A 16,863-nucleotide genomic window follows, 5' to 3' on the forward strand; every position below is an offset into this window, starting at 1 on the left:
CCCAGGAGGGGGCTGGGGCCAGGGGACATCTTCTGCCCGGGAAACTAGACAAAGGCTGGAGGAGGAGCCGGCGGGGGGTGGCCGTTTATGGGATAAGACCCAGAACTGCACAGATGTCAGAGCAGACCAGGGGCCCGTTGCTTTTACCTTTGACGAGGACATCGACGTGCCCCGACCTGGCCCTGTATCTGTTCTGTGCCAGGCACCGGTAGGTCCCGTTGTGGATGCGCTGGGCCGAGCACACAATCTCCGTCTGGCTGCAGTCAGACAGCTCCATGTTGGCGTTAGAGGGCAGCTCCCAGCGCAGCTCGGGCGGGGGGTTCTCCTCGGCACTGCACCACACTGTGAAGTTAGCGCTGACCCCGAACTCCAGCCACTCCATGGAGACCTTCACGCTGTGGGGTGGGGCTGGAAGGGCAGGGGTCAGTGGGGAAAGGCTGTGGGGCTGGGGGAGGGCAGGGGTCAGTGGAGAGAGGCTGCAGGGCTGGGAGTGTGGGGAGTCTAGGGAGTTAGAGCAGGAGGGTGGGAGCCAGGACTCCTGGGTTCTATCCCAGCTGTAGAAGGGGAGTGGGGACTAGTGGTTAGAGCAGGGAAATGGGGTCTAGGACGCCTGGTTTCCATTGCTAAAACACTGGCTTGCTGTGAGATGTTGGAAACATGCCTGCCCTTCTGTGACTCAGTTTCCCAGTCTGCAATATCTGGAGGCGTACCTGCCCGGTGGGGAGCGGGGGTTGGAGCACGCTATCCCAGCGCGGGGGGGAGGGAAGCAGCCTGGGAGGGCGTGTGGTGTCGAGCAGCTAACACAGCTTTAGCCCCAGACGCGGCAGCTTACAATAAATGTGGGTCCTTCCCGGGGCGACGTTCAAGTGCTCCCCGTAGTGGCGAAGCAGAGGGGCGCCGGGTTCACGCCGCGACCTTGTGGATAGTCAGGGCCCCCCAGCCGTCTCCCTGCTCCGGCACCTTCGGCCCCGACGTCCCCCAGCCCAGGCGGGTGTGATCGGTGCGCGAGCTGGTGCGGCTCAGAACCAAGGCGCTCCCCAAGGTCACCGTGGGTTCCCCGGGGATGGTCCTCACACCACAGAGTGCGCTGGGGAGGGGCGGCCAGACGCGAGAGCCCGGAGGGCGGAGAAGGGGATTCATTAGGACACCAGCAGAGCTCTCAGGGACGCTCCAGGCGCAGTCTCCCCAAAGCCTCTAAAGCCCCTGCAAAAGCAGCCCGTAGGGCAGGATCGTGTGAGAAGTTACTGGGGGCCCCGGGCTGTGACGACCTAAATACCCATGGGTCAGAGCTGACAGTTCTGCTGGCTTCAGCGGGCTTTCGACCATCTGCACCAGCCCCTGGCCTCTGCCCTCTGCTGCAGGAGTCCGTCCATTGAGAGATCCCCACAGGGCGGGACCCTGAACAGGCCCCGTAAGCCCCATCCCTGCGGCGAAATCACTTCCTGTCCCAAACACCAGGCAGCCGTGAAACACCTCCTGGAGCCCCGCTGGCTGCATCTCAGTGCTGAGTGAACGCTCCCGGGGCAGCATTGCTGTGCACCTGTTAGCTAGCTGCCACGTCCCACCCCAGAAATGGGTGCATTTCAGCTTTGGGCAAGTGAGCCCTGTGCAGCACGGCTGTTAAACACCTCTTGTGTCCCACCCCAGAAGTGCATGCATCGCCACACTGTGTAGGCATTCCCTGAGCAGCACTGCCATGTGGCTGTTAAGCTGCTGCCATCTTCCACCCCAGAGGCGGCTGCATTTCAGGGGCGGGTGCAGCAATCCTTGTTTATCCCTTATCTGCTTCGCCCAGGGGAGGCTCAGAGGATGAACCCGTATTTGCACAGTGGGAATGAACCTTGCTGGGGCACTGCGGGATGCTTGGCCTGGTGGTTATTTCCTTTAGAAAAGAACCAAGCTGGGGCATTTCTGCTAATGTGGGGAGAGGCCGCTCTTTCCAAGAAATGCTGCTGGCCACAGAACCCTGCTGCTCTGCGTCAAGGCTTCCCCCCCCAGGATGTGGGTGTAACTGCCCTCTCGGCTTGGTACAGGCAGTGTGAAGTTCGAAACAGAACCTTTCTCTTCCCCCTCAGTGAAACCTCCGGGAACCTCCCTGGATCCAACCCTAGAAATTCCTCAAACCTGAGGAAAATCCGCACGACGCCAAACAGTTTGCAGCACCTGCTCTAACCTGCTTCCTGGGGCCTCTTGCCATGCAAACTCCCTCCTGCTGGCACGCTGGCCAGTGTGGACAGAGCAGATCCTGCCTTTAAAGATGCTTTTCCCCACTGCGTTTATGGCTTTAAACCTTCGGGTTGGCTTTCTGCTGTTCATATGAACTACAGGGAGTGGAAATGTGGACGGAGGCTGTATCCTCTGCGCCCATGACGGCTTCCTGCCACTCGATCCATCTGCCCTGTACAGAAATGTGCCATCTGTTCAGCGCTATGGAAATACGAGGAGCTACGTGTGTGCCTGGGACAAGATGGACACAGTCGGCCATGGCTTGTCACTAATCCCAGAGCCCGAAATGGGGGGGTGGGGGGTTTGGCAGGGCCCTTTGAGTCCAGCCCTCTGTGCTGAGGCAGGACCAAGCAAACCTGCTTACTATAGAATCACAGGACTGGAAGGGACCTCGAGAGATCATCTAATCCAGCCCCCTGCACTCAAGGCAGGGCTACGTATTATCTAGACCATCCCTGACGGGGGTTTGTCCAACCTGCTCTTAAAAAGTCTCCAGAGATGGAGATTCTACAACCTCCCTGGGCAGTTTATTCCAGTGCTAAACCACCCTGACAATTAGGAAGTTTTTCCTAATGTCCAACCTGAACCGCCCTTGCTGCAATTTAAGCCCATTGCTTCTTGTCCTATCCTCAGAGGTTAAGAAGAACAATTTTTCTCCCTCCTCCTTGTAACAACCTTTCATGTACTTGAAAACTGTTCTCATGTCCCCTCTCAGTCTTCTCCTCTCCAGACTAAACAAACCCAGTTTTTTCAATCTTCCCTCATAGCTCATGTTTTCTAGACCTTTCATCATTTTTGTTGCTCTTCTCTGGACTTTCTCCAATTTGTCCACATCTTTCCTGAAATGCGGTGCCCAGAACTGGACACAATACTCCAGTTGAGGCCTAATCAGCGTGGAGTAGAGCGGAAGAATTCCTTCTCCTGTCTTGCTTACAACACTCCTGCTAATACAGCCCAGAATGATGTTCGCTTTTTTTTTTTTTCCAACAGTGTTACACTGTTGACTCATATTTAGCTTGTGGTCCACTGTGACACCCAGATCCCTTTCCCCAGTACTCCTTCCTAGGCCGTCATTTCCCATTTTGTATGTGTGCAACTGATTGTTCCCTCCTACGTGAAGTACTTTGCATTTGTCCTATTGAATTTCATCCTATTTACTTCAGACCATTTCTCCAGTTTGAATTGTAATCCTATCCTCCAAAGCACTTGCAACCCCTCCCAGCTTGGTATCGTCCACAAACTTTATAAGTGTGCTCTCTATGTCGTTATCATTGATGAAGATATTGACCAGAACCGGACCCAGAACCAATCCCTGCAGGACCCCACTCGTTATGCCCTTCCGGCATGACTGTGAACCACTGATAACTACAATCTGGGAATGGTTTTCCAACCACCTTATAGTAGCTCCATCTAGGTTGCATTTCCCTAGTTTGTTTATGAGAAGGTCATGTGAGACAGAATCAAAAGCCTTACTAAAGTCAAGATACACCATGTCTACCGCTTCTCCCCATCCACAAGGCTGGTTACCCTGTCAAAGAAAGCTATCAGGTTGGTTTGACCCGATTTGTTCTTGACACCTTATTATCTTCTAGGTGTTTGCTAATTGATGGGTTAATTATTTGCTCCACTATCTTTCCAGGTACAGAAGTTAAGCTGACTGGTCTGTAATTCCCCGGGTTGTCCTTATTTCCCTTTTTATAGATGGGCACTAGATTTGCCCTATTTCCAGTCTTCTGGAACGTCTCCCGTCTTCCATGACTTTTCAGAGATAATCGCTAATGGCTCAGTCAGATCCTTGAGTATTCTAGGATGCATTTCATCAGGCCCTGGTGATTTAAAGACATCTAACTTGTCTAAGTAATTTTTTGACTTATTCTTTCCCTATTTTAGACTCTTATCCTAATTCATTTTCACTGGCATTCGCTATCTTAGATGTCCAGTCGCCACCAACCTTCTTGGTGAAAACCGAAACAAAGAAGTCCTTAAGCACCTCTGCCATTTCCACATTTTCTGTTATTGTCTTTTCCCCGCATTGAGTAACGGGCCTACTTTGTCCTTGGTCTTCCTCTTGCTTCTAATGTACTTATAGAATGTTTTCTTGTTTCCTTTTATGTCCCTAGCTAGTTTGATTTTGTTTTGTGCCCTGGCCTTTCTAATTTTACCCCTACGTACTTGTGTTATTTGTTTATATTCATCCTTTGTAATTTCACCAAGTTTCCACTTTTTTGTAGGACTCTTTGGTTTTTAGATCATTGAAGATCTCCTGGTTAAGCCAGGGTGGTCTCTTGCCATACTTCCTATCTTTCCTATGCAGTGGGGTAGTTTGCTCTTGTGCCCTTAATAATGTCTCCTTGAAAAACCGCCAACTGTCTTCAATTGTTTTTCCCCTTAGACTTGCTTCCCATGGGATCTGACCTACCAATCCCTGAGTTTGCTAAAGTCTGTCTTCTTGAAATCCATTGTCTTTATTGTGCTGTTCTCCTTCCTACCAGTCCTTAGAACCGTGAACTCTACCATTTCATGATCACTTTCATGGTACGATGGTTTGCCCAGTGCTTTGAGATCCGCAGACACCGCTGCTATCAGGGAATTATTATTAGTGAGTCTGTTATTCGGTACGTTACCCTTCACTGAGCCCGGCTGCCCAGAGATTCACCCACCTCCCTGTGTTCCTGCGGCCAGCTAGGAAGAGACTTGGATCTACTCCGGAGTTCTGCAAAGAAGCAGACGGCTCCTGCCCCCACCCTGCCTGAGCGGTTAGACTCACCAGCGGCCGGCTCAGGCCCAGACGGGGTAATTTTCACCCGACTGCGAGCTTCGGTTGGGCGTGTGGGCAGGATTCCGGCTCAGACGCACCTGGTTCCTCTCCCTCCCTCGGTCGGTCACACTGACTCATCTGCACCTACAGCACAAGCCTTGTACCCCCCATCACGCCAAACGGGATCCCTGCCCTGCCCCTCTCCACCGCGGGCTCGAGGACTCCCCGAGGTCCCTTCCCGTGACTTCCAGCCCATCGCTGTTCCCTTTGGGGAGGGTCTTGCCCTCTCCAGGTGCACGGGCGACAGAGGGGCAGGTCCTTTCTGGGTGTGCCATGTAGACTGGTGCCAATCGGTGCCACCACTGCCCAAAGCAGAAGAAACAGCAGCGACTGCTCAGAGGTGCAGGGGCCTGAGGCTGCATTTGGCTCGTGGTGCTCGGGTTCGGTTTCAATCTAGACTTGTAATGCTTCAGGGCCATCAACATCAGGAGGTTCCTGCCCTGCTAAGAACGGAGCTGTGCCCACCCCACCCCCCACAGCTCGTTCCAAACCGGGGACACGGACATGTTACGAGCTGGGGCTGGATTCAAACCAGCAACCTCCAAGGGAAAGGCCCCATGTCCCATGTGGGGCCCCTCTAACGCCCGGGGGCCATACGAAGCAGCATTAACAATGACTAATGCCCAGAGCTGATACAGGCTCCCTGCTTTGCCCTGCCAACGGCTAACACCTCCATGGGCGCCCGCGGGGGGCTGCTCCAGGGTGGAGGTCGTGAGCCTCACACACAGAGCAGAAGGTGCCCAGGCAGTCAGTTTATTTGAGACCAACAAAACCAAGAGGAACCAATGTAAGCCACTGGGGGGGTGGGAGCTTGGGGTTACCTGGGCGTCTGGACTGGACTCACTGTAAACGTAACAGTCCCAGGGCACCGAAAAAGGATTATACATGCACACGGACGCACACACAAGCACACTCACATGCACATTCCCACGTGCACACTCACATGCACACACATGCACACACACACACACACACACACGCACAGGCACCAGGGCTAGGCACCCTGGAGAGCTGCGGCCCGGCTCGGCTCCTCTGCACATCAGGGAAAGGGCTGTGACCCCACCGCCCCTGGAACCAGTCCCCCGGGGTGAGGGCTTTGGGCTCAGACACCTCTGGGCTCCTCCTTGTCCTCACCCAAAGGCTCAGGCCCCTCACGGCCCAGTGCTTCCCCCTTCCCCGAGTCACCCTCCCCACTGCGGGCGGGCAGGGGGCAGCCCTGGACCGTGGCCGCCGTGGGCTGCAGCAAAGACATCATGAAGCGTTTTCTCACAAGCCGCCACACTACCAAGGCTACGCCGCCGAGAAATATAATCGCCCCCAGCACCACTGCGACTATCACGATCCGGGACCTTGGGGGAACTGTGGAGACAGTGGGAGAAACACGAGTCGGGGGGAACCCCAGCTTGCTCCCCCCCCCCCGCCCCCGCAGGGCCCAGGTGCCCCTTCCCCCTCCCCCGCAGAGCCCAGGTGCCCCTTCCCCCTCCCCTGCAGAGCCCAGGTGCCCCTTCCCCCCCGCACAGGACCCGGGTGCCCGGGAGCCCCTGAGCCCCCCCTCCCCCGACAGGACACAGTAGCCCTGTCTCAGTGGCCCCCAGCCAGCCCTTGCTGTCTGCCCTGACAAGAAGGGGATCATACCAAGCCGGCAGGGCTGGGGACCCTGCCCCAGACAGAGACCACCCCCCGGCCCAATGAATAGCCCCGGCCTGGACCCACAGACACGTCACGAGGGAGCCAGTGACGGAGGCAGGCATGGAGCCCATGGCTCTGGGTCCCAAGTGCTCCCAGCCTTGGGCCCGGCTCCGGGGGCTGGCACGGAGCCCCTCCGCAGAGGGGAAGGAAGGCGCCCTGGGGCCCGTTGCTTTTACCTTGGACGAGGACATCGACCTGCCCCAAGCTGGCCCCGTATTTGTTCTGTGCCAGGCACCGGTAGGTCCCGTTGTGGGCGCGCTGGGCCGAGTGCACGGTCACCGTCCGGCCGCGGTCAGACAGCTCCACGCTGGCGTTGGAGGGCAGCTCCCAGTGCAGCTTGGGCGGGGGGTTCCCCTCGGTGCTGCACCGCACCGTGAAGTTAGCGCCGACCCCGAACTCCAGCCGCTCCACGGAGACCTTCACGCTGTGGGGCGGGGCTGGAAGGGCAGGGGGAGAGCAGGGGTCAGCAAGGAGGGGCCATCTGGGAGTGACCCCCTGTGGGCCCCAAGGGAGGGGCTGATCCCCACCTCCCACCCATGTGCCCCACACCGTCAGGCTTGCCCCAGTTGTCTCCTGGCCACCCTGCCAAGGGGGCGATGGGTATCACTGTCCTGGTATTACTGGGGGGCAGTGCTGGGAGTCTGGGCTCCAGGGTCGGAGTCCCAGCTCGGGGTGGGGTTAGAAAAGAGAACCCTGCCGGGGCTTTCCCAAGTGCTGCAAAGGGAGGAGGGTCTAGTAGTTATAGACAGGTGTTGAGAGCCAGGACTCCGGGGTTCTATCCCAGCTCTAGGAGAGGCCTGAGGACAAATGGGTCAGGTCAGAGCGGGGGGCTGGGAGCCAGGACTCCTGGGTTCTGTCCCTGGCTGTGGGAAGTAATTTTGTTTTTTATTTCCATGGTCTCAAAAAGAGACAAAAAGTAATAGCAAAAAATAATTTTAAGTACATCAGAAGCAGGAAGCTGCTAAACAGCCAGTGGGGGCACTGGACGATCGAGATGCTAAAGGAGCACTCAAGGATGGAGAAGCTAAATGAATTCTTTGCATCGGTCTTCATGGCTGAGGAACATGAGGGAGATTCCCAAACCTGAGCCATTCTGTTTAGGTGACAGATCTGAGGAACTGTCCCAGATTGAGGTGTCATTAGAGAAGGTTTTGGAACAAATTGATAAACTAAACAGTAATAAGTCACCAGGACCAGATGGTATCACCCAAGAGATCTGAAGGAACTCAAATGTCAAATTGCAGAACTACTAACTGGTTTGTAACGTATCATTTAAATCAGCTTCTGTACCAGATGACCGGAGGATAGCTAATGTGACGCCAATTTTTAAAAAGGGCTCCAGAGGTGACCCTGGCAATTACAGGCTGGTAAGCCTGACTTCAGTCCCGGGCAAACTGATTGAAACTATAATAAAGAACAAAATTGTCAGCAGGGCCGGCTCTAGGCACCAGCAAAACAAGCGGGTGCTTGGGGCGGCACATTTTTAGGGGCGGCATGGCCGGCGCCAGAATGCCGCCCCTAAAAATGTGCCCCGGCCGCCTTAGCTCACCTCTGCTGCTGCTGCCACGGTGCACGAAACAGCTGATTCGCGTGCCACTACTCGCCCTCCCTCCCAGGCTCTCAAACCTGGGGGGGGAGACTCCGAGTGGCCACGGTGCGGGCGCCGCTTCTCCCCCTCCCTCCCTCCTAGGCTTGAGAGCCTGGGGGGAGGAGGCAGGGCTGGGGATTTGGGGAAGGGGCGGAGTTGAGGCGGGGCCGGGGGTGGGGTAATTAAAGAACGGGGGGGGGGCAGCCAAAATTGTTTTTGCTTTGGGCGGCAAAAATCCTAGAGCCGGCCCTGATTGTCAGACACAGAGATGAACATAATTTGTTGTGGAAGAGTCAACATGGTTTTAGTAAAAGGGAAATCATGCCTCACCAATCTACTAGAATTCTTTGAGGGGGTCAGCAAGCATGTGGACAAGGTGGATCCAGTGGACATAGTGTATTTAGAGTTTCAGAAAGCCTTTGACAAAGTCCATCACCAAAGGCTCTTAAGCAAAGAAAGCTGTCATGGGATAAGAGGGAAGGTCCTCTCCTGGATTGGTAACTGCTTAAAAGACAGGAAACAAAGGGTACGAATAAACGGTCAGTTTTCAGAATGGAGAGAGGTAAATAGTGGTGTCCCCCAGGGATCTGTACTGGGTCCAGTTCTATTCAATATAATCATAAATGATCTGGAAAAAGGAGCAAACAGTGAGATGGCAAAATTTGCAGATGATACAAAATTACTCAAGCTAGTTAAGTCCCAGGCAGACTGCGAAGAGTTACAAAGGGATCTCACAAAACTGGGTGACTGGGCAACAAAATGGCAGATAAAATCCAATGTTGATAAATGCAAAGTAATGCACATTGGAAAACATAATCCCAACTATACGCATAAAATGATGGGTCTAAATTAGCTGTTACCACTCAAGAAAGAGATCTTGGAGTCACTGTGGAGAGTTCTCTGAAAACATCCACTCAATGTGCAGCGGAGTCAAAAAAGTGAACAGAATGTTGGGAATCATTAAGAAAGGGATAGATAATAAGACAGAAAATATCATATTGCCTTTATATAAATCCATGGTATTCCCACATCTTGAATACTGGGTGCAGATGTGGTATATTGTGGTATATCAAAAAAGATATATTGGATTTGGGAAAGGTTCAGAAACGGGCAGCAAAAATGATTAGGGGTATGGAACAGCTGCTGTATGAGGAGAGATTAATAAGACTGAGACTTTTCAGATTGGAAAAGAGACGACTAAGGGGTGATAGGGATTGAGGTCTATAAAATCATAACTGGTTTGGAGAAAGTAAATAAGGAAGTGTTATTTACTCCTCATAACACAAGAACTAGGGGTCACCCAATTAAATTAATAGGCAGGAGGTTTAAAAGGAAGTATTTCTTCACACAATGTACAGTCAACCTGTGGAACTCTTTGCCAGAGGATATTGTAAAGGCCAAGACTATAACAGGGTTCAAAAAAGAACTAGATCAGTTCATGGAGGGTAGGTCCGTCAATGGCTATTTGCCAGGCTGGACAGGGATGGTGTCCCTAGCCTCTGTTTGACCAGAAGCAGGGAATGGGCGACAGGGGATGGATCACTGGATGATTCCCTTTTCTGTTCATTCCCTCTGGGGCCCCTGGCACTGCCCATGGTCGGCAGACAGGACACTGGGCTGGATGGACTAGGGTTACCATATTTAAAAAATAAAAAAAGAGGACACTCCACGGCCCCTGGCCCCGCCCCTTTCCCACCCCGGCCCCGCCCTTTCCCCGCCCCTTCCCCAAAGTCCCCGCCCTAACTCCCCCTCCTCCCTCCCAGCCACGCGAAAAGGGCTGCCCGAGCACTACCGGCTTCACGGTTCGCCGGGCAGCCCCCAGACCCTGCGGCCCCGGCTGGCGCTTCCCCAGCACAGCTGGAGCCCGGGAGGGGAAGCGCCCAGCCGGGGGCGCAGGGTCTGGAGGCTGCCCGGCAAACCGTGAAGCCGGTAGCGCTCGGGCTTCGGCAGCCCCCTTGCCTCCGGACCCTGCACCCCTGGCCGGGCACTTCCCCTTCCGGGCTCCAGCTGCTCTGCTCCTTCTCTGACTCAGACTTCGGCTCTGTTTAACAGCCAAGCTGCCCGAGCCAGCGCTACCGGCTTCGGGCAGCCCCCGTGCCTCTGGACCCCAGCCGCCGGAGCAGAGCAGCTGGAGCCCGGGAAGGGAAGTGCGCAGCTGGCGGCTGGGGTCCGGAGGCAAGGGGGGCTGCCCGAAGCTGGTAGCGCTGGCTCGGGCAGCTCGGCTCTTAAACAGAGCCGAAGTCTGAGTCGGGGAGGAGCAGAGCCGCCGCGGGAGGGGAAGTTTTCCCGGACATGTTCGGCTTTTTGGCATTTCCCCCCGGACGGGGGTTTGATTGCCAAAAAGCCGGACATGTCCGGGAAAAACCGGACGTATGGTAACCCTAGGATGGACCCTTGGTCTGACCCAGTCTGGCCGTTCTGATGGTCAGGAAGCTGCTGCACACTAAGGACTAAGGACCCACTCGCAGGTACTGACAGCTCCTCACCCCAGACCTGCAGGGTGGCCCTGGTGCTGTCACTCAGCACCTGGAGGCCCACGCGGAGCCAGGCCTGGCACACGATCTCCTGCCCGTGCTGCGAGGGCTGCACCACGAAGCTGTACCCCACGGCCGGGCTGCCGTGGCTCTCGTTGAGGGTGCTGTTCCCGCTGCTCAGGGTGACGTTGATGTCGGAGGGGCTGGAGCCGGACACAAGGCTGGAGACGTTGCAGGTGATTCGCTCCTGGTGACCGGCCACCATCTCGGCTCCCAGGTGGATCTTGGGGGGTGAGAATCCTGAGGGGGGGGGAGGGAGAAGGAGAAACAAAGGGGAATGAACCTTCCTGTAGCTTCTCCCTGCCTTCTTGTAAAGACTGTGCTTGATGCCCGGGGAGGCAGGACTCCTGGGTTCCATTCCGGGGGGAAGGGGACTGTGGGGGCTGGTGGTTAGAGAAGAGGGAGCTGGGAGGCAGGACTCCTGGGTTCCATTCCGGGGGGGGAGGGGACTGTGTGGGCTGGTGGTTGGAGCTGGGATGAAGGACTCCCGGGTTCCATTCCCAGGTGTGGAAGGGGCAGTGGTAGGAGCTGGGATGCAGGACTCCTGGGTTCTGTTCCCAGGTGTGGAAGGGGGCCGGTGGGGGGAGCTGGGAGCCAGGACTCCTGGGTTCCGTTCCCAGGTGTGGAAGGGGGCTGGTGGGGGGAGCTGGGAGCCAGGACTCCTGGGTTCCGTTCCCAGGTGTGGGAGGGGCAGTGGTAGGAGCAGGGTACTGGGAATCAGGACTCTGGGGTTTTACTCTTTGCACCGATTTCTAGTTCTTGGAAAAGTCCTTCCCCTCCCAGGGGCGGCACTGGGGGAGTGGGGGCGGGGGGGGGGGGAGTGAGCGCGCGGTTAAACCTCAGCGTACGGTACACATGGAGCCTGGTTTTTTTTATGATCTGCGGGTTGTTGCCGTAGCACAGGGGCTCCAGGATCCAATCCGTGAGGTTGGAGATGTGCAGAGACACCCATCTGTCTCCCCGATCCGTCACCTTCGGCACCGACGTCTCCCAGCCCAGGCTGGTGTGATTGGAGCACGTGCTGGTGCAGTTCAGAACCACGTCACCCCCGAAAGCCACTGCCGGGTCCTTGGGCACGATGCTCAGGCCGCATGGGTCCGGGCGCACTGGGGAGCAGGGTGAGAATCAGACAGGCTCCCCCCAGCCCACATGGCCACAGCATCCCACCACCCCCCCGGGGACACCAGGTGGGCCAGGCCAGGCTGGTCCCGCTGCCCAGGCCTCCCTCTGGGACATTGGCCTGTGGCTCCAGCTGCAGTGCTGGGTTGTGTGTGTATGTGTGTGTGTGGGGGGGGGGGGGGGTTGTTACAGCTGCATGTAGCCCCGGGGAGTGAGGAAATGCCAGATCTAGGGGGGCCTCGGCAGCCTTCACCCCCCTTCTCCCGCCTTGAGATACAGCCGTTAATTAGCCGGGCACTGGGCTGTTCTCTCCCAGGACCCCTCCACAGTCAGTGCCCAGAATGGACGCACAAGGGGGCAGCAGGCCTGGCAAAGTGTCTGTCACAGTTCAGGGCAACTGCACCTGTGTTTGCCCCCCTCCCCACTCCCCCAGCACTGCACTCCTCAGGCATCACCTCTCTTGGGCAGAGACCCGCAGATCTCACTGTCCTGCAGGGTTCCCTGCCTACGCGGTGACCAAACCTGGCAGCCCAGAGGGCTGCACGGTGCTTTCTCTGCAACGCCATGAACGGTGCTGTGGCTCCCTGGCACCGTAATATTCACCACAGGGTTTGTACAAAGTCTGCCTTGTGAGGTAGCATCCTAAAAGTCTTGGTCTGCTAGACATGAATGTCTCGTTGGACTGTCGGTGCTATTGTCGTATGTGAAGTGATGAAGTTTGGCAATGTACCTGTTACTGAAATGTGCTGAGGCTGAAAACACCCACAAGCCGCCTTTCAGGCACAACAGTAAAAAGGCCAAACAATGTTGGTGGCTGATTGAAGAAATTCACACGAGCACAAGGATCACCTCAGGAACTGTGTGCAATAGAAACCTCTCTGAGCATAGGCGCCGACTTCGTGGGCTGGAGCACCCATGGGGAAAAATGAGTGGGTGCTCTGCACCCACCGGCAGCCAAGCTCCCCTCCCCACCTGCCCCACCTCCTCCTCCCCCCGAGTGCACCACGTCCCCGCTCCTCCATCTACCTCCCAGCGCTTCCCGCCCGGCCACCGCCAAACAGCTGTTTGGCAGCATTAGCGCATTCCGGGAGGGTGGGGGAGGAGCAGGAACGTGGCATACTCAGGGGAGGAGGCAGGGAAGAGGCGGGGACTTTGGGGAAGGGGTTGTAATAGGGGCAGGGAGGGGGCAGAGTTGGGGCAGAATCTTTGGGGAAGGGGTTGTAATAGGGCAGGGAGGGGGCAGAGTTGGGGCGGGGACTTTGGGGAAGGGGTGAGAAGGGGCAGGGCCTCATGGAAAGGGTGGGGTGGAGGCGGGGCCGGGGGCAGAGTGGGGGGTTGGGCACCCACGGGAAAGAGGGGAAGTCGGCGCCTATGTCTCAGAGCCAGCTCTACATAGTGGGAACTGTTTGACCCAAGTCATGGCAAAAGAGCTTTCCAGCAAGTGGGGAGAAGATATAAAAAGGGGGAAATGACATCATGGGGGGACTTCACTCTCCCTACAACAACACACCTGGAAACACCTGAGGAATAAGACTGAACAGGAGGGAAGTGATGGTCCCAGGTTAAAGGGATTTTTAGCCTGTGTATGAAAACCTGGGAAAGCCAAGGCAGCTTGTGCCTTAAGAATCTGCCAGCCTGTTTATCACTCAGGGCGAGAATTTGCTAATTTGTATCCTACCTATCTAGTGTGTTACGCTCAGTTTGCGGTTTTGTTTATTTACTAGGTAATTTGCTTTCACTTACAATCACTTAAAATCTATCCTTTGTATTTAATAAACTTATTTTTGCTTTGTCTAAAACCAGCGTGTGGGTGTAGCAACTTGGGGCAGAAAGCTGTTGCGTATTTCCTCTCCACATTGAGGGAGGGGGCGAATTTCATGAGCTTGCACTGTGCAGTTCTTGGTGCAGTGCAAGAGGGTATAACTCTGGGTTTACACTTGGGGGGGGGGGGGGCCTTAGGAACTGGGAGGTGCCCTAGCTGTGCCTCCCCATGCAGAGCTGATCACAGCATCTGTATGTAACTGCGGCTGGGTGTGTCCCTACCTGTGTGTGTGCTGGTAAAGGGCCGGCTGGAGCCTGGGAGGGGGCTTGGCAGGCTGGTCACAGCAGTACATTGTAAAGGGAGGCCAGGCTGGTGGGTCGGGGGGTTCAGTGGTACCCCAGTTCTAGGTTCCCCCCCCAGGGGGACCTGTCACAGGCACTTTGCCCCGAGCACAAGCTACTCCCCGGCCCTTCCTAGGGCTGTTATTCTCAGGTGAAAGCGCTATGGAGAAGACACAGAGCGATGAACGGGCCGGCACAAGCGTCCCAGAGACCACCCCAGGCAGTGCTGCAAGCCCCACCCCACACTCAGAACAACACGCACCCCCGTGCCAGGTCAGTCTCCCCTGTACACCGCTCAGGTCTTTGGTCTTCAGAGCCCGGGAACAGCTAGTCAGCCGGACAGTGGTTCTTTGCTCAGGGCGTAGCCTCTGAAGGTTGGGTCTGCAGGTGGGAACTTGCTTCCCACCCATCCCCAGGTATTTCGTGGGAAACCCACTGAATTTTTCTTATCCCCAAAGTTTCTTTTTGTCTGGCACATAGTTTAAAATAGTCCTTTGATGCTCAACCCACTTCCCAGGTTTACACGGCCCCCGTCGCCCTGCGAGGGATGCTACAGACGTCCCACACCCACACACAGACTTGGCATTTACACTCCAATGGACCCCCCCTCCCCCCCGCAAGCTGTTTAAACTTGATTCACTCAGAGCGACACAAGACCCAGTAGGCAATTCCCACTCGCATCCCGGGGCAGCCCGGCCTTTCTTTGTAAAGTCGGGGGGTTGGCGGTGACGTTACAAAGAACTCAAGAATAAAATCATTATAAGTAACGAGTCAAAGCCAAGGGCCGTGGCTCATTTGTAACTCACCAGTCAGATCCGTGTCCTCCCTACGGGTCTGCAAATGTTAACTCTTTAACCTCCTCCCTCTCTCTGGGTTAGGAACGGGGGCTGGAAGCCCAGCGTGCCAGCTGGCAGAGCGCTGAGTGGGAGGTTCTGTTTCCTGCCTTATGCCTGACCTAGGAGAAGTAATTTCCCCTTTATGGGCTTGTTTTCCACCTTCAGTCTCTGGGAGCTTGTTTCAGTAGGACTGGTTCTCACGCTGCTTCTGCGCTGCGCCCAGCACGACAGGAGCCCGACGCCAGCCGGGGCTGTTCCGTGCTACCGAAATATGCAGAGAATCACCATCTCCAGCCATCACTAGTGCTTGGGAGGGGCCCACGGCCAGCGCAGAGCCATTCCAACGAACGCTTCTGCCAGGGTGGGAGAGTCTCTGCTACTCACAAGGTCTGTGTGTATCAAAGCCGGCCGGCCCTGATGCTCCCTCCCCTGCAGTTTCAGCCGCAGCCCGAAGGGCGCTCGGTCTAGCCCTTCGGAGCCCCGTTGGGGCTCGCCTCACCCCAAGCTGTGACTACAGAGCCCAGGTCCCGGTGCCCCGCTCCAAATCACCCCGGCCCGGCCCCAGAGCTAAAGGCACCAGCTGGCACCTGCCGGGCAGGTTTGGATGCTGTTGTGTGTGGCACTGCAACACTACAGGCAAGTCGGGAAGAGAAGGTTGAACCCACTCTCGACTGCTCATCTTCAAATTCCCCAGCCACGCGGCCTGAGCTCCCCGCCAGCGGACCCGGAGAACACGCAGCTTACCCAGAGGCAGGCAACAGAGCAGAACCAGGGGTATCAGGCCCAGACAGAGGCAGTGAGATGTCATCCTGCACCAGGAGAACCGTGTGTCTGGAGAGGCCACCCACAAGGCAGGTCCCACCCCTTCCTGCTCCGGGCTGGGGAGCGTATCCTGGCATGCTTTCCCCGCTCTCTGGGAGCGACCAGCCCGGCTACCAGGGGCAATCCCACAGGCTGCGACAAGATGGGGTCACTGCCCACCCCACAGCCTCACCACTGCTCTGCCCCTCTGCTTCCCACCGGGCCCCGGGGGAGCAGAGACCGGGCACAGCACCGCGCATACTGGCCATGCGCCTGCTCTGTCCCCCACACCAGGGGCTGGGCGCAGGCCTTTGTGCCCACTCCACGCAGGGCTGGGAGGCCCTGTATGGGGAGGCAACTCGTAGGGGGCATTTCCACCCCTTTTACGCTGCCCAAGCGGCATCAGCCCCCAATCTCACCAAGCTGCAATTCAATCCCCATGGTGCCGATGCCTCCGGCCTCTCGGTGCATCCCCCCGGGGAGCCGGCTGCTGCCCCCTTCCCCGAGGGGTGAGAAGCGGTAGGAGGGAGACAGGGGTGGCTGATCGATGTCCTGACCCTCAAAGGCAGTGAAGTATCTGAGACTTTTCCCCCCGGGCAGATGTCCTGGCTGTAACTCAGCCCCCTCCCTGTGGCTTCAGCTGCATCCAGGTTTCTCCTTCACTTCCTGTCCCAAATTGTGGTGCAGTCTTGTTGTGCAGCTGTCATGCTCCACCCCAGAGGTGGCTGCACTTCACTGGTGAGGAAAAGGACCTGGTCAGCCCCTCCCCCGAGGCTGGGGAGCTTTGAGGTCTTCTAAAACCACCAAAAAAGGGCAAAGCTGCTTCTTATCACACACCACACAGCGTCTGCAAGAACAAACATGTTGACAGCAGCCCATGGCCGGGTGTGTGAAAATCTTGGCTAAGACCTTTACGCAGACACAGGGGGCTGTCAAAGGAAGAGGCCAGTTGCACCCCTGAGAGCAAAGGGAGGGGCTCCAGTCTGGCCTTGGCCAGGTCACTTGTTCCCTGCAGCCCAGAGGCACGGCCTCGGAAACCCAGCTGCAACGGTGATGGGCACCAGTGTGAGAAGCCAGGTGCCCGGCTGGCTGGCCGGGTCTGCTAGACAGCAGGATGCGTCCCGAGGGAGAGAGACGGTGTGGGGATGG

The 16,863-nt window shown here is 56.6% G+C and overlaps 1 protein-coding gene across 2 annotated transcripts; it reads right to left on the reverse strand.

The window, feature by feature from the left end:
- Positions 1 to 5,781: 5,781 nt before the first annotated feature.
- Positions 5,782 to 16,446, reverse strand: LOC128828509 (vascular cell adhesion protein 1-like). Of its 2 annotated transcripts, none has more exons than XM_054013234.1 (5): positions 16,134 to 16,446; positions 11,704 to 11,961; positions 10,808 to 11,095; positions 6,910 to 7,170; positions 5,782 to 6,403 (listed from the first exon to the last, which is right to left on the reverse strand). In XM_054013234.1, the coding sequence occupies exons 1-5, from the start codon at positions 16,183 to 16,185 to the stop codon at positions 6,147 to 6,149; spliced, it is 1,116 nt and encodes a 371-aa protein (XP_053869209.1). In that variant the 5' UTR covers positions 16,186 to 16,446; the 3' UTR covers positions 5,782 to 6,146. The 2 variants fall into 2 exon arrangements, with proteins under 2 accessions (XP_053869209.1, XP_053869208.1); XM_054013233.1 differs by lacking the exon at positions 16,134 to 16,446 and adding an exon at positions 15,658 to 15,768.
- Between the last annotated feature and the right edge of the window lie 417 nt (positions 16,447 to 16,863).

This window comes from Malaclemys terrapin, chromosome 23 (assembly GCF_027887155.1).
Source record: "Malaclemys terrapin pileata isolate rMalTer1 chromosome 23, rMalTer1.hap1, whole genome shotgun sequence".
Taxonomy (NCBI): domain Eukaryota; kingdom Metazoa; phylum Chordata; order Testudines; family Emydidae; genus Malaclemys; species Malaclemys terrapin.

Excerpts from the sequence above, each read along its gene's own strand:
- LOC128828509 (XM_054013233.1), bottom strand. The coding sequence starts at position 15,721 with ATGACATCTCACTGCCTCTGTCTGGGCCTGATACCCCTGGTTCTGCTC. Across the intron at positions 11,096-11,703 it reads AACCAGGCTCCATGTGTACC|GATTCTCACCCCCCAAGATC; the intron begins GTACGCTGAGGT and ends CCCCCCCCTCAG. Across the intron at positions 7,171-10,807 it reads GGCCACCCTGCAGGTCTGGG|CCCCGCCCCACAGCGTGAAG; the intron begins GTGAGGAGCTGT and ends CTGCCCTTCCAG.